A 12,214-nucleotide genomic window follows, 5' to 3' on the forward strand; every position below is an offset into this window, starting at 1 on the left:
GCAGCCTCCGTCCAAGCCCAAAGAGCCTTTCCCACAGCTGATCCGCCAGGATTTGGCCTCTCCTCTTTTTTTGGGGGTGTGATTGGTGACGCAAATCAATGCAGATACAAACATCAGTACGGGTGCCTGAAAAGCAGCAGCAAGGCACTGATAGGGATGTTTTATTGCCCTCGTAACGTGGGGCTGCTACCGCACTGCTGTGGCGTACCGCGGTAACGAGCGCATCCTCATCAGCCTATTTGCAGGCGGCTGCAAGGCCCGCTGTGCTCCCGGTGAGCGCTCGCACCCGGCGGCGAAGCCCGTTTGGCTGGGGCTGGGGCAGCTTTCGAGAGAGGAGCCGCACGTGCAATGGGGAGCGAGTGCCGCCGGAGCAATGCCACCCCCGGGGCTGGTTTGGGGAGGTGCTGAGCACCCCCAGGCACCACCTCATTTCACGTCTGCTCTCCCACAGCGGCCGGGCAGGGCTAGGGGACGTGTTGGGGTGGGGAGCAGGGACACATCCCCCTCCCGCTGCGGGACAGGGCTGTCGCGGGGGGGCTGAGACCGATGCTTTCGAGACGGGCGCTCGGGACTGTGAAGCTGCAGCCGAGGAGGACCCATGAGCCAGAAGGGTGCTGGGCACCAAGCGAAGCAGCGTGGGGCAGCTCGGGGAGCCCTGCCGGCCGTGGCAGCCCCCCGGTGCAGGGTCCGTCCCCAGAGCGAAGCTTTTCTCACCAGCCCTCTTTGCAAATCCGAATCGGGCTGGCTTTTCTCGCAGGCAGTTAGCATGAAACATTGATGGCCTTCAGCTGCGTGGCTCATCCGGAGCCTGAGCGGCCTCTACATATTTAATTTTTTCACCATTAAAAACGCATGAAGCGATGATCCCTTTTGCACCGTCCCTAATTCACTTCCATCGCCCATCTCGGTGTGGAGCGGAGCATCTGCCGGGGAGCAGGCAGGCGGATGGGGGGGCTGCCGGAGGTTTCAGAGCTGCTTCAGTCTGGCAGGGAGAGGCATCCACTGTCCTAGAAAAAGCAAACGAGGAGAAGGCAGCCGACAGGGTCCTGGGGAAAAGCAGCAGGACCCACTGCTGTAAGAGCCTGGGCAAAAAGCTTTGAGTTGGAGAGAGAATAAACAACCCCTCAGCGCTGGGAATGGGAGCAGGGTGCAGCATGGGGACCCCCGGCAGCCCCAGGAGCGGAGCTGGGGGCCATCACCTGCCCCTTCAGATGCAGCATGCAGAGCAGAGCCACCCATCCAGCGCACAGACCGGCTCTGGGTGCAGACTAGGAGCCTCCCACTGGGAAACAGCCCCTCACCTCCCTCCCACCCAGCACAGCACCCTGGGGGGCCTTTCACTGACGCAGTCCCTCGCCCCCACTCCCTTGGGCTCCCAGCTTGCCAGGAGCAAAGGGAGGAGAGGAATGACAGGACAGCCATGCCGCTCCCATCAGATTTTGGCATATCATGGAGAAGGTGCTTCGTCCAGAAAGGAGAGGGTCTGCAGAGGGACCGCTCTTGCTCGGCAGATGCCCCGAGATCAGCGGTGCCGGCAGATGCTCAGGGATGCGCTGCAGGTGCAGGCAGACCCCGTAGACCTGCAGGCAGGGAGGCAAGGCAGGAATGACCTGTAGTTGCTGTTATCACAAAGAAAAAATCAGATATTTTAAGGAAAAAAAGATCCCTAAAAATTTTAAGATGCCTATAAAAATGCCCGCTTTTAAGTACAGCCTGAACCATGAGTTCTCCAGGTAGCAATGTCAGATCAGTGCAGTGCTGCTGGGAGCACCTCTCAGCCGTTGGAGAGTACTTTTCCTCCAACTTGGCTCTTTGCCTGTAAGTACAACATACGGTTTGTAATTCTGCAACGCATTTTCAGGCTAAAAGTCAATCAATAACAACCATTTCAAAGGGGGACAGATTGGAAACGCTGAAGCACCACAACTGTGCCTGCAACGATCACATTTTGTGCTCCTGATGTGCAACTGTGTACATAGGAGGCATGAGGCGCTGCGGGGTGCAAGTCTGCACCACCCCAAATTTCTCTCAGCGGTTTTGCCAGCCGGTGCTAAAGAAGTGCCACATACACGGCCAGCACAGCCCCAGCACGCCCATCCCCGAAAAGTGTCCCTAAGGGCACCTGAGACGGTTGCAGAAGGGCATCATTTACTCCTGTGGCCCCAATCTCTCCGTTGTCACCCAGTTCCCGGCACTTGCTGCTCATGTGTTTCTCTTTCCGACTCCCCTGGGACTATCCAGCGGGAAGCAGTTGCAAACCCACTTGCTGTGTTGATGTTTCCTTCGTTCAAGGACAGGCGACTGCCGCAGCAGCCCCGGCCCTCCCTCACCCCCGCAGCACCCTCCTTGCCTCGTGACGCTGGCGAAGGGAGTGAACCCCAGAGTGGGAGAATGAAGGTTATTCTTGGGAAAAATAAATGATTAAGTTTAATGGTCGTGTTGCTGGTTTGATGGCTATCTCCTCCCACGGGGTGTTTACGTCCCCCTCCCTGGCCTCAGCCCAGAATTGGGGCAGGAAGGGGCGACACGGGCGCGGGAGCTGCTCCACCCCTCGCCCTATTTACACCAAATAAACCTCCTGTGCTGGTGGGTTGGCACTCGCCTTAAAAGTCAGGGCAGGTGACAGGGGCAGAGGGGACCCGGCTGCGGGGTGCACCGGAGCCCGGGCACATGCTGCAGGTGGGGCTCAGCCTGCCCCGCTCCCCCGGGGGGGCGGCCGGCAGCTTCCCCATGGCCGAGCCGGCCGAGGGCGATAACGCGGGCACTGGGCAAGGTGAGTGAGCTGCAGCCGGGGACAGCCGCACATCTCGCGCTGGGGAAGATGCAGGAGGCTCTCGCTGGACCCGCTCGTGCCAGGGCCACATCCAGCAGAGGAGAGGGGCTGGAGCAGACCCACATTTCCTTCCCCAACACCTCTGACGTTCCGGGGCAGGCAGAGGTGGTGCCACCAGCCCCTGCCCTGGGCCAGGGCACTGGCAGCCGGGTGGGCTCGGGTTGATGCTCCTCAGTACTTCAGGCAGGGCAGCACACAAGGCGAATTTGGGGACCATGGCGGTGCAAACAGCCCCGCTTCAACCCCAATGTTCGTTTTAGCCTGGTTTCTATGGCTAGAAGCCTGCATGACTTGTACTCAGGGTCTGTCTGTCTTCAACGCAGGGAGTCAGGCTGAACGGCAACCAGTTAAAACTGCTGCCCTTTCCCTGAACCAGAACTGAACCGGATCTGCTGGTTTTGCTGAACTTGAGCAGGGGCCAAACTGAACTGGAGAGCAGGAGCCAGAGCCGGAGCCAGCCTGGGAGCAGCCTGGGTGCCCGGACCCCCTCAGCGTGCCACCACGTGCTGCCATGCACACAGCACACGGCACCGGGACCACGCTGTCCCCCATGTGTCCCCTTGGGGCCTGAGCAGAGAGGTTTGGCTCGGTGCAAATCCATCCTAGACTCCCCCATCCAACTGAGCACATCCAAGATAAATACATCAGAGAATTAATGTGTGTGCTAATCGACTTTAGCCTTGCCAATTAATCACCACCCAGGAGAACTCACCTACACGGAGACAACTCCCGTCTTGCTTGTACAGGGTTTGGAGCTGAGCTCTCTTCCAACCCCAGGGAAAATGCCGCTCGCTACTCTCTAGGAGGAGCTCAAACTCTGCTCTTCCCAGCACAGAGCTGGCGGCTGCCACAGCCCTGCCACAGTGCTGAGTGCGGGAGCTTCCCCCGAGGGTCCCCCAGGGACCTTCTGTCTCCAAGGGGCTTCCCAGATGCTTGCCAGCCTCTGCGTGTGGTCCCCTGGATGGGGTCTCTCCAGGTGCATGGCCGCACGCAAGAAACGGGGACCCTTTGGTACCCCGCAGGCCATCCCCACACCCTTGGCGAGCCCCTTTTGCTCCAGCACCTTCTCCTTGCACCTTCTCTCTGGCACCCGAGCGACCGGAGGGTTCGGGAGACTTCTGCGGGAGACTTTGGCAGGAGGCAATAGGAGGGAGGGCAAACACCTGAGGCCAGCTTTGCTCGCTCTGTCTGGGCTCGTAGCAGCCTGGTCCTGGGCTGCCAGACTCGGACAGGACGTTGCCTCCTGCCTCGCTCTGTCCTTGGGAAGGGACACGATGCAAATGGTCCCTCTTGGCCTCAGCATCGCTTGGGCCCCCACTGCCCGTGAGGTCCCCCCCCGCCCCTGCAGAGGTGGGCTGGAACTGAGCTGCTCGTTATCCTCGGTGGTAACGCTGCTGTCCCGTGGCCATCCCCAGGGGACAGGCCTGTGTCCCTGCTCTCTGCACCTCCCTCTCGGCAGGTCACAGGCTGGGAAGTCGGGAGCTTTTTGAGGGGCACAAAGCCCCACATGGTGTGGAGAAGCAGCCCTGACACCGAGCTGGTACCTGGCCCCAGGCTTCCCTGAGCCCCTGGACAGCAGTTTCACCAGGGCCCTGAGCCAATGTGAGCAGGTGAGGGCAAAGTGAGCAGCTCCAGCCAGGCAAAGCCTTCTGAAAACCCTCCCTTTGCGGGGGGGGAGAATAACTATTGAATTACAAGATGTTGCTGTAAGACTTCAAAGCGTCATCAGCCAGGGTGAAATGCTGTCAGCTGGGGCAGTGAAGCATGTTGAATAAAAGGTCTTTGTCCTACAGAGATGTTTGGCTCATCTCCAGTCACCATCGTGATCACGTCTGAGGCTGACACCTGGGACATTGATGCCTCCTCTTGTCTGGGCTGTGGACAGTTTGTGGACTGGGACAGAATGCCAGACCCGGAGCAACAGGCACATATCCCCCAAGACATCCTCAGCAAGCCCCTGAAGGAGCTGAAGAAGCTGGCAAGAGAAGGCTACTGGGCAGCGAGCCGTGCTCTGAGAGCTCAGGTCTACCACCAGCTCATCCAGAAGGTCACCTGCCGGCTCGTCACCCCAGATGCTCTCGTCTACAGGGATGTGGCGAGTCGGCTCTTTGGGAAGCTGAGTGTGAGCTCCCACCCTTTGCCCGAGTTCCTGGAACGATGCTCCATGCCCACGTACTGTCTCAATGTGGAAGGGGTCACCGCCTTGAAGAAGATCCTCATCTGCATTGGCAACCTTTTCCCCGACATAACCTACAGTCCAATACTCCCCTCTCTGGTGGCTCTGCTGCTGCACTACAGTGAAGACGAAGCTCAGTGCTTTGAGAACATCTCTCGCCTCATCGCCAGTAATGCTCCCCACACTAGCTACATTGACCAGTCCTTCCTGGCCCACCAGGCCTCCTGCATGACTTTTGGGGATCTGGCCAACAAGCACTGCCCAGCAGCTCACAAACTCATAGCCAGCACCTCTGAGAACGTCTTTGAGGTCTACTCCAAATGGTTATCATGGCTTTTTCATGACCTCCCCTTCAATTATGCCATCCGTGTCTTTGATGTCTATCTGCTGGAGGGGCAGAAGGTCCTCTACCGTATTGCTCTGGCCTTGCTGAAGCAGTACAAGCTGTCAGTGACCTCTGCTGAGCTGGAGGGGACTGACATCAAGGCAGACCTGCAGGCTTTCGTGCAGAACATTGCTGAGCATGTGACTGTCGAAAAACTCCTAGAGAGAGCCTTTGGCATCCGGCTGTTCTCCCGCAAGGAAATCTGGCTTCTCCAGATGGCCAACAGGAAGGCGTTAATGGAGAAGGGCATAACCATGGTGCAGAGCAGGTAAGGAGACCTCTCTCTTTGCCAGCTCTTGGGGCAAAGCAGACAAAATATGAGTTACAGTGGAGATACAACATGGGGGGGCTTCAGGTATCTCCTGCAGCTATGGCTATGCTGGGTGCCTCACTGCCTCTCACAAGGGACCCTGTTAGGAGGCACTATACAGTTAGAGCTAGCAATGTTAACAAAAAGCTCATGATGCAAAAGGCATGACAAAACCTGATGCACAGGGGCTGCACCCCTAAAAGCAGATGGGCACCCCAGCTTGGCAGTAATGGATGTCCTCCCTTGTGCAGGCAGTCCTTCCACCTGGCTGTGGACATGCAGAACTTCAGCTCCAGCATTGTAACGGTTCAGGAGATGCGCATCATCTGGTCCTGGATCCCTGAGCGCTTCTCCCTCTTCTCCCCACTGCTGCTCTTCTCCACCTCAGAAGATGGGTGCAGCCTGCAGAGGTAAAGCTTCATCTGCTTGTCAGGTCAGGTCAGGTCGGATGGGCCTGGTATACAACTGGGGAGAGGTTGGTGGTGTAGAAAGAAGCAACACGTAATGCCCATGAGGTACATCTGAGGTCTTCTGGGGACTCTCCTGGGCTCAGTTCAAGATCTTGAGCGTGGTCTGGGACTGCGCTGGCTGTAGGGGAGAGGGCTGAGGCTCAGTGAGGTGGCAATCAGCAACTTGGCACTGCATGGGGAACATAGAGCCCGGCAGATGTGCTGTGCAGGGGTATGTCCCCATGTGCCACACCATGCTGGGCATGCTACAATTGGCCAGGTCCAGCCAGCACGCCATCCCCAGGACTCCAGCTCCCTCCCAGCGGTACGGAGCACAGGGCAGCTGCTGGACACTGCAGTCAGTGCTGCAGCTCAAAACAGCTGGAAAATGAGTTTGCCATTGACTTCCCAAGATGTGAAGCAGCAAAAGCCTTCCAGTGGGCTGAGGCTGCCTTTGCATGAATGTCTTCAGGCAAGAAACCCAAACCTGCTCCTCTGTAGAAGCATGTTAAGCTGAGAAGTTGCACCCAGAGAGCAGGCAGAGCTTGGGGCAGGGGCAGACAACACATGGGTACATCCTGCGTTGGGGAAGACATCAAACCTTCTAAACACAAGTTGAGAGAGACCAACTGTCATGGCCAACGCCCAAAATTGCAATAGAAAGACCAATGTCAGCGCTGGAGACAACCCAGGGCCCAGTGACACGCACTGCCACGGCCATGGGGTGAAGGGTGCAGTGGGAAGCAGGGACATCTCTGCAACACTCAGTGCCAGGGTGTTTCTCTACTGAGAGACTGGGAAGGGATGCCGGGCTGTTCAGGGGCTGGATGCTGCCCGTGCCGCCCTGGTTCTCAGGGCAGTGTTTAAAGGTGGGGCTGTGATGGTAGTCCCTCCGTTAGCACCATAAGCATGCTCCCCCAGCCCATGAGAGGTGAGCAGGCATCCCATGGCACAGTAGTGCAGCCCCATCCTGGGAAGCGCAGCCCTGCACCTTTCCAAGGCAGCAACAGGGTGCAGAGCCACGATTATGAAACACATTCAGATTAAAAGCAAGCTTGTTTGGTAAAATCCCCCCATGAAGCATGCCTCCCAGCCTGGTGCCTGAGGGTAGGGTGGGAGGATTTAGTGTTCGGATTTATCTGAGCTATTACCTGCTTCACCAAGCAAAAATGATGACTTGAGAAGTCCCATAAGCCAACTCCCTCTGTTCCTGTGCAAACACTGAAGCTGCTCAATCTACATGATTATGAGTCTGCTGCTGTCCTTCCACGAGCTCCCTCAGGCTGGCTGCTGGCACAGCAATAGGCTGAGAAGAGCCACCACCACTCTCCACTGTCCTTCACAGCCTCATGCTCACCGCGCGCCCAGGCCGTCTGCATGACATGATGCTTCTGGGTCTCAGAAGCACTGACCCCAGCCTCCTTGTTCATCCCTGCAGATTTTACACGTGCTGTGAAGGCTACGAACCGACGGTGCTGCTCATAAAAACAACAGAAGGGGAGGTAAGTATTTCCCAAGCAGACAAGTGAGCTGCGCTGGTGCCGATGTGGGGAAGGGGACAGGGTGGTTGACGCCACCGGCACTTCTTGGAGCAGCCACAGGGCTGCACGGTCCCTCTCCTGCCCTGCCCTGGGGTCTGTCCCAGTTCCCAGCAGAGAACAAACTGCACCTCCGGTACCAAGAGCCGCCTTAGACACAGACTGGTCTAAAGGGTGCTGCTGGGGAGAAACAGAGGAAGAGTCAGTGAGCTGGAGAGAGGCCACGAATGATACTCTTTTATTGCAAATACGGACTAAATCCAGTCCTTGCTAGGCAGATTTCCCTGAATTCAGCAGATGCTTTGCCTGAGCCAGGCCTTGCTATCAATGCATTAAACGCAAGGATCTCTCTCTGATTGCAAGAGCAGCCACACAAGAGAAATGGAGGAGAAATAAGGACAGCTTCTACAATATTTTTAAGTTGTGAAATTACTGCAAAAAAACCCTGAGCCATGCCTCTTTCTGGGGACTCTGAGAGTGGCTCATAAACCCGTATTTTATCTCTCCACTCTTCATCAAACACTGGAGGCAAGTTCTGCAAATTGTTCAGGCATCCCAAAGATTTATTGACCTACCAGTCCTGATTTCCCAAGCCTGACACTTCAGCATGGTGTGGAGATAAACACCCTGCCACCCCCTAGGGCCTTGTGCAGACAAGAGAAGGTGACTTATAAAACCTTGTTTCCCACATGTTTTAGCTCATTTTATTCCTTAGCTAGTACCAAGGACAGGCATGAGTTCCCACCTCTCAGCAGGTCCCCTCCAGCCATGGTCAAGGCAAGGACATCCACACCAGGGTCAGCCTGACCATGGGTAGAAGAACCCCTGGGACTGGTTAAAAGCCTTGTAGGTAAAAAAAAAATGTGTTACCTGAGTCTTTGCCATTTTAAACCATATTTTCTCTAAAGACTCATAAAACAGGTGCCCACCTTGCCACTGTCCAGGGGCCAGCTGAGGACAGGGGACTCCTAGACCCCCATCTGCAGCATGTTGCAATACTGTTCATATAATGGTTTGAGCCACACAGTTATTCCTTTCCATTGCCAGGAGCCAGAGTGGCCTCAGGGGTTGAGGCACAGCTCCTACTCCCAAGCCCAGGCCGCAGAACACACCAGCACAGCCGAACTGGCCCTGCTCAATCAACCAGCATGCAGCTCACTGCAATCGCCTCTGCTGCAAAAGAGCAACCCCCCAAATCTCCCAGAGTCCCGCCTTAGGCACTGAGGCTAAGTGGACTCATGTCCAGAGCACCAGTGACTTGTCAGTGCAGGATTTAGCTGGCATAGCAGAATTTGGGTCTCTGATTCCCGCAAGGGACCTCGCAGAGCCCTTGCCCTCCTGAACACACATGTGATAGCCAGTGTTTCTGGGGCTTCCCCTGGCCCCAGCCATTTCCCCTGCTGACAGCCCCCTGTGCTCTCTCCCTAAGGTGTGCGGGGCGTTTCTCTCCTCCGACTGGAGTGAAAGGAAAAAGAGTGGGGCAACATCAGGCTTTTTTGGGACAGGGGAATGCTTTGTGTTTACTGTAAGTCACATTTTACTTCTGGGTTTACGCTTATGGGTTTGTCTGTTACTTTTTCCTTTACCCCTCTGACAACTCAGGGCATGGTGGCACCAAGCTGCTTCCTTACCATGGTCCCACCGCTGCCCCTTAGCTCTGGGAGGAGGCAGCAGCACAGAAATTGCTGTGCTGGATCAGAGCAAATGGAGAATTAACTCCTGCCTTGGGTAAGCCGGCTTGTCCCGAGCCCCCGAGGCAACGTGGAATAACCCGAGTGGGTCTTGGAGCATTCTCCTGGGATGACAGCAGGGCAGCATGTGCAGCAGGGCGGGTTTCTGCCCCGTTTGCATGGGGCAGCTCCTGGATGGAGCATTCCCAAATCAGCCCCAGCATCCCTGCAGAGGGAGCAGGCTGAGCTGGTCCAAGAGATCCTGGGGCAAAGTCCAGCATCCATCCAGCATCCACCCAGCAATGTGGGCAGTGCAGGTTTGCCCATCTCCAGCAGCACCTGGCAAAGACAAAACCAACTTCTCGGTCACAGCCACCTCCAGAGCAGCCCTGGCACTGCAGATGCCTTGTCCCTTCCCTGCCCCAGGTCCAGACCTGGCACACAGCATTTGGCCCCTGAGCCATCTGGCCAGGCAGCACCATCTTCTCCCAGCAATGGAGAGATGCTCCAGAGGACAGGGCTCACCATGTTTCTCCTTTCCAGGTGCACCCAGAGACAGAGAGGTACGAGTGGGTGTTCATCAAGAAGCCGGAGCTGGCCAAAGCCGTGCCGCGCTCACGTCAGCGGTCACCTTCCCCCTCTCCCGCATCCCTCCTCGGCTCCTCCCCAGACAGACGCAGCACCAGCTCAAACCATCTCACCGTGCCCACACCGCAGAGGAAAGGCCGTCTCTCCCCGTTTCTGGCCATCAGGCATTTCCTTCTGCCTTCCAAAACAGCCTCCATGTTCATGTCCGGGTCACAGGAAGGGATCATTATTGGTAATTACCAAATGGTGCGCCCCCCCGCCCCAACACACCGCTGCTTTGGCTGAAAAGGGCTCTACTCCAGATTAAAATCTGAGCTGCCTGTAGAGGCAAAGACCTCCTGGTTTAGGATATCAATTTAAAGTCAGAGGAGATGAAGTCAGACCCCTCTTCCTCAAATTAGCAGGAGAGTGTAAAGCTACACAGGGGCAAGGATGCTTTTTCTGAGAGCCTCAGGGGGCTCTGCCAGCCAAGGGAGAGCACCATAACCCAAACTTCCTGGTGAGGTTCGCACCCTTGGGGCTGGCATTTCCTTTCCCAGCCCTTCCCTCCACTTTGTGCAGGATGGAGAGGAGATTTAGGTGAGGATCAGCCCAAGGAAGGGCCAGGCATGGTCACCCAGAGCAGACATGCCAGCTGTCTGCCAGCTCAGGCTTGGGCATGGGGGCTGAATCTTTGTGCCTCTGCTGGGGTGGGTTCAGCAGAGGAGTGCAGCAAGTCAGAAATGCCTGCAGCACTGACAGCTGCTGCTGCCTCCCTTCCAGCCCTTGGGAGCAGGATCAGGGCAAGCCCGGCTGCAGGGATGCAAGGAGCTTTCCTTGTTTTCCAACTCTCCAAGCAGTTTAATAATTCAGCTTGTGCTACCAGGGCAACCTCTCGCACTGGCTGCCCTGCAAATAGCTCTCCGTGAGCTCTGCCTCCACGCTGACATCCCAATTAGCAGAGAAGGCAGCTCAGGGCAGCCCCAGCCCAGCTCTGCACCGTGGCAACAGGACAGAAAGCTGGGAGATGGGCACAGTCCTGAGAGGCCTTGTCAGCTGGGCCAGTGCCCCTGCTTGGGCGGCAAGGTGGGGAGAGCAGATCCCAACCATCTTGCTTGCTTTTGCAGGTGGAGGAGGAGGGCAAGCTCTGTCCCTTGACGCCAACCTGCTCTGGGGGCACACAGAGCACTGTGAGACCTTCGACAACCCTCCACTCTGCCAGGAGAACTTCAAGGTGCAGCTCTTGGAAGTGTGGGGCTTTCAAAACACCTAGGTCCTGTGAGGGACAGCCCCTCACCGTGCCATCCACGGAGATGGGGACCCCTTGCTTCATGGGCCACCACCCTGGCCTGCCTGCTGCGGTCTCTGCCAGCAGAGCCGCAGGCACCTCCAGTCGCCATCCTCCCCTCCATGGTCAACTGTCATGGTGGTGTGGAGGGGGGGCAATGCAGTGCCAGGAACGGGACTGTAGGTGCTGCCTTCAGGGACATTTGAGGTCCTCTCCCACAGTTTAGACCTGGCCCACTCCACCCAGTCTGTCCCAGTTCAGGATGCTGGAGGGGAGGTGAGCCAGTCCAGTGTTTCTCACACGTCCCTGGCCTGTTTGCAGCTTGGGGCTCAACAGCAAACCAGCGGTACTGCAGCACAGGCAGATTTTACAGGAATTTTGAGCCTAGGCAAAACCAAACACTGAGGTACAAAGCTTACCAGAAACACCCTCAGACCTTGCTTCCCCTTGCTGCTAAGCCCAGAACCACCCTTCGAGCCATATGCAGAATTTTGTAGCCTCTGCAGGTTACCAGGACTCCCATGGGATCATGCACTGATCACCATCCAGCACAGTGCAAGAGACCCTTTTTGTCCATGGTTGAAACTGCTGATCAGTGATTAGCAAAGTCCTAACTGGTGTTTATACACCGGCACCCAACAAGAACCCCCCAGCTGCGTACCTGCCTTGCCATTTTTGTATTAAACTGAAGATCTATATTCACTACAAAGGGCTGATGTAAGACTGCGAGCAGTGAATACATATGAGCCTTAACCAACGTGCCCTGACTACCTGGGGTCAGGACAATGGGAGACATGCCATTTTAAAACATGAAATATGAATGTGTACGCGTAGCTCGGTCAGACAAGGCAACCCTCATGTGAGGGTTGTAGACCATAGAGATATCATTCCGGCTGCAGGATGAGAACATCCCCCACATCCAAATATACTTTCCACTTGTGGTTTTATCTTTCATATATTCCACTCCTCGAGCTATTCAGAGCAGGAGCTACCGCTAC

At 56.5% G+C, this 12,214-nt stretch overlaps 1 protein-coding gene across 1 annotated transcript; it reads left to right on the plus strand.

The window, feature by feature from the left end:
* The first annotated feature begins 2,670 nt into the window (after positions 1 to 2,670).
* Positions 2,671 to 11,201, plus strand: LOC142038485 (TBC1 domain family member 24-like). The gene is made up of 7 exons (XM_075043933.1): positions 2,671 to 2,773; positions 4,627 to 5,662; positions 5,956 to 6,114; positions 7,592 to 7,655; positions 9,121 to 9,216; positions 9,905 to 10,181; positions 11,056 to 11,201. The coding sequence occupies exons 1-7, from the start codon at positions 2,671 to 2,673 to the stop codon at positions 11,199 to 11,201; spliced, it is 1,881 nt and encodes a 626-aa protein (XP_074900034.1).
* The last annotated feature ends 1,013 nt before the right edge of the window (positions 11,202 to 12,214 follow it).

Source organism: Buteo buteo, chromosome 13, assembly GCF_964188355.1.
Source record: "Buteo buteo chromosome 13, bButBut1.hap1.1, whole genome shotgun sequence".
Classification (NCBI taxonomy): domain Eukaryota; kingdom Metazoa; phylum Chordata; class Aves; order Accipitriformes; family Accipitridae; genus Buteo; species Buteo buteo.